This window comes from Durio zibethinus, chromosome 17 (assembly GCF_047325235.1).
Source record: "Durio zibethinus cultivar Kanyao isolate XHJ-2024 chromosome 17, ASM4732523v1, whole genome shotgun sequence".
NCBI classification, from domain to species: Eukaryota; Viridiplantae; Streptophyta; class Magnoliopsida; order Malvales; family Malvaceae; genus Durio; species Durio zibethinus.
The window spans coordinates 21,794,143-21,803,148 of record NC_143178.1 but is presented as its reverse complement, the minus strand read 5'-3'; the positions used below and the strand labels follow the sequence as shown (position 1 = coordinate 21,803,148).

Sequence of the window (9,006 nt, the reverse complement as noted above, 5' to 3'; positions counted from 1 at the left end):
AAAATAAATAGTCAATTTTATTAAATTAAATCACAAGTTTTTAGGTAAAAAAAATAAAATAAAGAAATATTTTTGTTAATTATAATAAAAAATGAATTCAATAGAAAAATAACAAAATAAAAAAATTAATGTGAAATAATATATATTTTTTATAATTTTGTGAACTATTGAAGAGTAAAGTAAAAATGTAAAAAATTTGTTATTAAAATTGATATCTCTTGAAAAAATTTTGATTTATTTTTAAAACTTTGAAAACCAAACATTAGGCTTTTACTTTTGCGGCAAATAAACTCTTTCATGAATTAGACCAAACGCTCTCATAAGTGGAGCTTTAGTCCTCATACTTCATTTGTTCAACAACAGTGAGGTTTAATATTAGGCCTAGACGTAAATGAAAATAAATAAAATTACCCAAATAGGTGTTTTCTTTCCCATATTATTCCAAAAGGGAAATATTTTAGTTTTGAGAAAGAAGGGATACTTACATTTTGTTTGAAGTTTTTATTTTTTAATTGTTGGCCTTCACATTTTGTTTGAAGTTTAGACATGCGTTCTACTAAAAAAAAAGTTTTTTTTTTAATTCAAAATTTAATTTAATTGATTTAAAAAATTATTTTAAAAAAATAACATTTAATAAATATATTATTTTAAACTTAATATTTGAAATTCCTTCTTACATTCTCGTATTGTATATGGTTAGCGTTAGGCAAAACTGTTAATTTGCAGTACTATTTCATTTTAAAGTTGATTTTCTTCTAAAATTATATAAAAATTAATCGAAATAATTTTTTTTTTCATAAAAAGGAATTTACTTACAGTAATATAAATTTATCAATTCGTGTATTTGTATTTTGTAAAATACTAATAATTTTTTTATTTATTTTATATTTTATACAAAAATTACATTTTATAATTTATATCGATATAAAAATATAAAATATTTTTTTTATTTTATCAAATTCATATATCTTTTTGTTAAAATTTTAAATCATATTATTTTCGTATCATTTTTTAGATTATTTTTATATTATATTGTTATCTTGTATTTTAAATTATTAAATCTACATTAAAGTAAAAATTATTAATTTTATACTCTTTTCAGACCGTTAATCCAAATTAAATTCGATGCGCGGGATTAAAATATTTACATTTTACTTATCCATTTTCCTTTGATTCGCATAACCAATATTAGCAAGTAAAATGCAATTCAATGGGCCGATAAGCGACCTTTAAAATATGGGTCAGTAAGATTAGAAAACTATTAGGCCCAACCCAACCTATTTACCCTATAAATTCTACTATTTTTCTTCGGCCCCCCTAGTTCATGCTCCTCTGTCCTCTTCTCTCCCAAAACCCTACCAACAAATATCCCTGTTTTCTTTCAAAACCCCTCATTTCCTGTCGATCCCTCTTCTTTTCTGATTTGAGGCTCCCCCAACGTTCAGCTCCACCTCGCGTCTCTCCTTTTCATCACAAGGGAGTCACTTTAAGGTAGTATTTTTTTTACTTCCTAAGGGGCCTTTTTGATTCTTGTTGGGTGGTTTTTGTTAGTGAGTGATTCTGAAGTTTTCCTTCTTTCATTGTTTGTTTAAGAGATTGTTGCCTTAGATTTTACGATGACCTTGCTTGATGTAATAACAAAGGCCTCAGCTAATACCGAGCCACTTTGTTCCCAAGCAGACCACCCCATAGTTCTAAACCCAGATGACGTTTTCCTCAACTTAAAGCCTGAAGTTGAAAATCCCAATCCCACATCGCTTGTTACCCCCCTTACAGGATGGGGAATCTCATCAACTGATGCTAAACTCATTGACTTGAGCAAAAAGTTCTATACCAAGTTAAACAGAAAGCTCAAAGACATCCATAACTTCAATAAAGAAGAGTTTCTTGGAATATTGAATCTATTTCTTGAGAAAATTAGGGAGATAGGTGGAATTTTTATTGGTGTTGATTCAAATGATAGTGGGTATACTCTAGTTTTGCTTGAGAAAGTTGGCTTTTTGATAGGTAGAGATGTTTTAAGTTTGGTTTTGGAAGCTTGTATTAGTTTGGAAATTTGGGAATTGCTGGAGGTTTTGATTGTTAATGGACTTGTTGACCATTCATGTTATTCAAATTTGGTTGTTAATGTTGCTGCCAAGAAGAGGTCGGATTTGCTTTGTCTTTGTGTTAAACATGCTCGCAATTTGGGTTCAGCTGAGTTGCTTTGCATATTGAAATATTTTCTAAGTCCACCTAAAGACGGTTATGTTAGTATGGTTAATGTTAGGAAGGAGTGGGAAAGTCAAGCTTTCCTGGCTATTGAGAAGGTAAGACTCGGGAAGAAATCACGTTTGGCCAAGGAGGCTTCAATTTTGCTTATGGTTGCGCATGATGGGTTTTCAGATCCTGAGCTTTGTTTGCATTATTTGTTAGCTTCAAATAATGTTGATGAGGTGATATTGTCATCTTCACTTGGTAAGTTAAGTGGTAAAGAGATGATGAGTTTGATCCGGTACTTGGGGAAGTGGTTGGAAAAGTATGAGAGGTTTCCTCAAGCCATTCTATGTCCGAAGGCTTCCTCTGCTTTGGGCTTGAAGGCCTGTGATTGGATTCCCAAGCTTGAAGATGTTGTGAAATGTCTTGGGTTTGTTGTGGATGAGAACTTCTCTTCATTGATGTTGCATCCCGAATTCCATGAAGAACTTAAATCTATAGAGGGATTGGTTAGTTCCCTAGCCTTTGAAGCAAGATTTTGTTGTTTGATGGCAAATGTAATTGAGAAGTTGAGAGCTGGAGATATGCTGAGCTAGGAATCATGGTAATGTTATGTTGACACTCTTTCTATCATCTGTACTGCTGTTTTTCAATCTATCTGTGTCAATGAGACTTGTGTTCCATTTGGATTTAATGGAACTTTTTTTTTTTTTACTATTTTGGGCTGCTCATATTTAACCATTGATAGCTTATGGTTGCTTTGTTAGTTTTTTATCTTTTGTCAAAACTGTCTATCTGTAAGTTGAAAGATCTTTATCTTGGATAAGTTGTGTATCCTTGTGTCTATTTCGCGTAAAACATGTGTAAAACATAAAATTGTCGTGTTAAATTAATGTCCCGTGTCAAATACAAAACATATTATTTGGTTTTTGTCAAACTCATACGGATTTTGATAAAATTTTAAACCTTGTCACTTTCATATTCTTCTTCATATCGTTTTCACCTCCTATCTTCATGTTGTGTTTAAAAATTTGTCATATCTAGATTAAGTTTATTAGTTTGCTCATGACACTGGGATTTTAATTGTCCATTTAATATCCACGAGAACTCCTAAAAGTACTATGAATAGAGAAGCCAGGCATGCTTTATTTCTTCAGTTTTATGATCATTAGCTAATCAGCAATTTCCCTTTCATCCTCATAAAATGTGATCTCAATATGAAGAACCAAGATCAGTTTTTGTATTAATAGAATCCATCCAAGTTCCTCACCTTAGGACGTTGAAGTTTATTAAAGATGATGACTTACAGATAAGAATGGGCTTCACAGATCCAACCATTGATCTTGTTGGTAGAAACTACACCTATCTACAAAAGCAACAAATTTGCCGAGAGCTGAAAATTCAGTGGAGACCCATTTGATGTTAACCAGGAGGAAAAAAGGGAACAATTTTCATTAACTGATGAAATAAAACAATTTAATTCAGTTTCTTTTTCATCCATAAATGCCCAAGGCCTCAAACCACTTTTGCAGAATAAAAAAAAATTGATAATAATAACACTTTTGCCTGAACCTATCATCAAATTTGAGTAAGCATAATTGCTACACTACAAAGTTCCATAATGCCTTCTAAATAAAATATTAACTCTTAACAACAACAGGACAGAATTATGGACCACATAGATTCACTTGCATAATGACAAATATACAAGATCAAATGAGAGATCTTATTCTCAACTCCACTCCTTTAGAAACCTTCTGTAAGTGCAAAAACTCGGCCAGCCAAAGGTGAAGGCAGCGCAGAAACTGCTTCCTGGATAGTCTGAGAAAACGGGATTGAAGAATTAACTTCTTTACCAGAACATACTATGACTGTATCAACTGCAATCTTCTCGCAGACGAGTTGATTCAATCAGAAAGCGTCTTTGAATTTTGTTGATAAAAGAAAAACATCTTTGAACCAGAAGAAATTTGGCAATACTTGATTATAGATAGGGTACAACACACAACTTGAATACAATTACTGAACTATCTTGGTCACAAGAATGACACCTTCAACTTAATATCGAAGGTTGCAGATAAAATGAATCAGATACACCAGAACTGTCAGGCCATACCTCTAAAGCATAACGAGCAGAGAAGTGAATCAAAATTATGGCTCTGTTTTCAAACTTGTCTGCATAATTAATTATCTAGAAGCCCATCCATAAAAACAACACAAACACAGTTAGGCGTCCTGAACCGAACTATACATTGTCATATACATAAAATACAAAAGGATTTCTACAGACTCAGAAGTCTTACCTCGGACAGATGAACGTGTCCATAATCTCTAGCATGCTCAACTGATACCGAGTTATCTACGAATGTGCTCGCAGGTCAACACTGATTCTTAATATCTATGATTGATAATCTAATACATCAAACAGTCACCATTTCCAAATTCCTTAAAAACTAAACTCATTTTTTAAAGCTAAACCGCAGTTCGGAACTCCATTATTTTAGAATTTCATTGACACTATGGCTATACGTGTAATAATATGAGTTTCCTCACTTCCTCAATGAATTCATTACCAAGGGCATAAAACATGATACTCTCACAAGTACTACCCATAAAACATGATACTCTCACAAGTATTACCGGGTATGCAACCATTGTGAGTCAGCACACTCAGCAAAAGAGGTGGAAAGGATTGAAGATTTCACTATTTGCAAAGGCAAACTATAACCATTTAATACATGCAGGATTGTGTTCTGGATATCATTAAAATAAGAATCACAAATTGTATCATTAAGATAAATTTGTAGCCTATGCTTAACGTTTATCAAGAGTACAATTCAAGATTGCTTTTATGGGAGTGGTTTCCCATTAGAATTCTAAGTTTGGCGTTTAAGTAGCCTGCTTACCAAAGGGAACTGACTTATCTCTAAAATTCAGAAGAACAAAGCAAACCAATTTCTAACTCAGAAGTGGCAAAAATAAAAGAATCCCAGTAATGCATCTCAACAACAAGAATACTTGCCCTCAAAACATCAATATTAGCTTTGTCAAGTATAAAGTTAGACGTTGTATCTCCAGTAAAAGCAACTTCTGGTGCTGTAATAGTGTTAGTAATCTGCCAATACATGAATTCAACCAAGTTAAATACAAGCTTTATAAGAGAATTAAGTGCAGATGTAAAAGGATGGATAACATTTCGTATACAATGATGAGAAATTTTAAACACAAGTAGTTTAAAAACTCTTTGAAAAACCACTTGGGTAATTTTACCAATTATTATCAGATATAAACTATAAAGTTCCAATGATGCAAAAGTACTTCCAAATTTCAGAAAGAAAACAGCACTCATAAAATTAACAGATTTTTTTTTTCTTGAAAGCACATACAAATAGATATTATATTGATTAATCCTTCTGCAAACCAATTTTTGGAAGTTCGACATATCATACTTCTCTCTGTCTCCCTCCTAAGTTGGTTTCCTATTTGAACGAAGATGTTTTTGCATTACTTTTGAATTTATCTTAATTCAGGGTATAATTTGTCAAAGCAATTAAAGACAGAAGGCAGACTTAGCAGAAGTTTAAAGCCTGATACTAAATATGATGGATAACATATTCTTAAACTCTGCACCAGTTGTAATCTTCTTATCTGAAGAATTTCTTTTATATAAATAAAGAAAAAAAAAAAAAAAACAGAAAGAAGTTTTCTGGTTGACGAGACCAATACAAAAAGGAACAGCAGTAACTTAAGAAGTGAAGGAAACAAAAGGCTATCAACCATCTTTGGAACTTTAATTAGTTTATAATTATGATTATCAAGACAAACCTCCACACCTGATGACTTCAAGTTCTTGATCTCATTTCCAGAATGGCCAAAGTACTCTCCTTTAAGTTTTTGTTTTATAGAGTAAACTACATAACCCTGCTACAATTACACCTAGGAAATGTGAAGTAAAAGTAAAGCCACAATCAGGATCCCAAAAAAGAAAGAAATATACTAGAACTGGATTTATCCACCTGGCTTGGTATGACATGATAAGTCCTAAAAGCTCTTACTTTCAGGTCCCTTCTCAAGAAAAACTCTTCTCCTGCAAATATAAGTGGTATGCAATTGAAGAGAAAATATATGCAAAAGAAATGATGAAAAAAAGGCTAAACTTTTTAAAAATTTGAATCACAGTTGCACATTACCAACATCCAAGCCTATCAAATTATGCTTTAGCTCTGATTGATCGATCTTTCTGTGCACCTCAAAGAGTTTCTCAACATCTTCTTTTATAGCAGTAGGTACAATAATTGTTGGGGGCTTCATACCATATAAACCCCGTGTTGCAACATACATTGGTAGGCCACCCTGATAAATAAAACCTGATTTACATAACTAGCACGCAAACAAGATAGATAGCAAATAAACATTCATTGGACATCAAAGTATCATAGGAATCATCATGAAGACAATGGGACATCAAAACGAAAGGAAAACTAGGAAAAAGCAACAGATTTTTCTTTTCTGACACAACTGAATTTCTTTAATTTTTTTTGGTGTTTTAAGTTATCATGATTTAAACTCTGATTACAGAAACTAAGAGTCCATTACTCTACCACCAAGCTGAATTTCTTTAAATTTGAAACAATCTAAAGTACATGCAAACAGAGACTAACAAGAAAAAACCTTCCAATTCTACATTCAAATAAAAACATGAAGCAGCACAGTCTCACTGTCAAACAGTTAAAAAAAGGGGGGAACCCAATTGTAATGAACAAGAAACAAGAATTAGACTACCAAAGCAATAAAACAAGAAAGAATTAAAACAGAAGAGAAAGAGAGAGGGAATAAGTAACTAACAATGTGATCCATATGGCCATGAGAGAGAAAGAAAATCCTGAGAAAGGGCACGTTGTGGGCATCGACCAATAACAAATGCTAAGTTAAGAGCAGGGAAAACAATGCAAGTTTCATGCCCTCCTATTGACAACCCTTCCACTTGGTACCCCACTATTTGCGTTCCCTTTTTCTTCTTCTGGTTATTGTTTTCTTCCTTTCCTGATTCTGGGTTCTTAGATTTTAGGCTTCTTTTATCCATTTGAAAGTTTTAAGAAAAAGAGAACAAGAACTGGCTTCAGTTCAGTTCTGGAAGAGCAGAGAGTTGAAAAGGTTTTTGGGTTTTGTTTGATCGACGGGACCGTTTTACATTGCTTTCCTGAGAATATGGAAATTGGAAAAGATAACTAACGCTTTTGTCCGGTCGCTGAGTCTTGCTAGAAAGATAGAGGTCGTTATAGAAAATTTGTTAATTTTATCAATAAAATTTATAATTATATTTTGTTTTGTAATTTAATTATAATATTAATAAATTTTTCATTATTATTATTATTATTATTATTTTTTAATCGAACAAAGCCTAAACTAACGGTTGATAAATCCCTTATTATGGAGAACTTAGTGCAAGGGTTTTTTTTTTTTTTCCTTAGTGAAGTTTAAAATTAGGAAGTCAAGTAGTATCCATATTTGTAGGGTTAGAAAAAAATTTGAAAAAAATTAAAAAATCGATTCAATCTAGGTGATTCGATTTGAATTTTTTAAAATTCGATTTGGATTTAGATAAATGACATTGTCAAAACTGCCTAAATTTGGATTGGATCAGTTATTCTAATTGGATTCTAAAAATTCAAATTAAAAAATTTAAAAATATTAAAATTTCAAAAAAGCCCAAATTTTCCTTTTTTTTTTAAACCCATTTACTTACCCAGTGCAATGCCTACTTGCCCATTTACTTAATTCATTCATGATTTCATTCAGACATTCACTCTCTATGTGCCGACACAATTCAAGTTTTAACTCAATCCCTAAATTAACTACACAGTTCTTACTCTCTCAACTACACATTTCAAGTTTCATTCACTATCTCGATCGTATGTTGCATCGAAGTTCAATAGCTCATTATCCTTCCATTTCATCGTTCTTTTTCAACTCTCTCAACAATGTTCAACAATGCATCTCGATCGTTCCTTTTACACTCTAGCTTTTCTCCTTCAAAAGAACATCACGGATCTTCAATGTAAACCTAATTTTTGGTATTAATAAACTTAAGTGTAGTTACCATATGAGTTTTAGATCAAGGGGTCGAGATATGGTTTAACATTTTTTATTTTTTTATAAATAAATAAACTTAGGTAAACCTTAGTTTATAAATAAACTTAGGTAAACCTTATATTGCTGCCATTATTTTGTTTTTAAGATATGTATAATATGTTATTTAACATGTTTTATTTGGCCCTTATTTAGATAGCTGGATAGATTCAACAGTATCAACCAATCCACCTAATAGTAATGCTATGCTCGAGAGTCAAAGTACTTGTAATGAGTCACCTATCACCAAGAACTTGCCATAAGTGATTGAAACTCATAATTTTGGAGTAGCAACAGTAGCAAATGATATAGGAAATGCCACTATTCATGTCTAATCAAATGTTAAAAGACTAAGTGGCCAATTGGGATGCTTAACATCTAAGGTATAGGATCATTTTACCAAGTTACGTTATAATAATAGAGCTAAGTAAAAAGCATCATGCAATTATCATTGTAAAACCATGAAGTGTCTTAGTATAATGAAACTACTGTATTGCGTAATCACATTATTAGATGCCGAAAAAACCTCTGAACAAACTTGATGAGAATAAAAAGATCGTAATATTTAAAGCTCTATCCGAGGATAATATGAGGAATAATAGGGGTTCATCACTTGCTATATGAAAATTTGATTAAAAAACTTGTAAAAAATATTGTGCTAGGATGATCATTTTGAATGAG

General features: G+C 31.8%; 1 protein-coding gene and 1 pseudogene across 2 annotated transcripts; one reads left to right on the top strand and one right to left on the bottom strand.

The window, feature by feature from the left end:
• The first annotated feature begins 1,314 nt into the window (after positions 1-1,314).
• Positions 1,315-3,078, top strand: LOC111283450 (uncharacterized). The gene is made up of 2 exons (XM_022872026.2): positions 1,315-1,491; positions 1,594-3,078. Exon 2 carries the CDS (start codon positions 1,617-1,619, stop codon positions 2,790-2,792), a length of 1,176 nt encoding a protein of 391 aa, XP_022727761.2. The 5' UTR covers positions 1,315-1,491; positions 1,594-1,616; the 3' UTR covers positions 2,793-3,078.
• A 540-nt stretch (positions 3,079-3,618) lies between these two features.
• LOC111283457 (tRNase Z TRZ1-like) lies at positions 3,619-7,508 on the bottom strand (annotated as a pseudogene). Its single transcript, XR_016329309.1, has 8 exons — positions 7,042-7,508; positions 6,387-6,549; positions 6,213-6,283; positions 6,022-6,117; positions 5,196-5,311; positions 4,500-4,566; positions 4,313-4,387; positions 3,619-4,017 (listed from the first exon to the last, which is right to left on the bottom strand). The product of XR_016329309.1 is annotated as a tRNase Z TRZ1-like (transcript).
• Positions 7,509-9,006: the final 1,498 nt, after the last annotated feature.

What these genes read in the sequence shown, in the direction of transcription:
- LOC111283450 (XM_022872026.2), top strand. Translation starts at nt 1,617, where the DNA reads ATGACCTTGCTTGATGTAATAACAAAGGCCTCAGCTAATACCGAGCCA.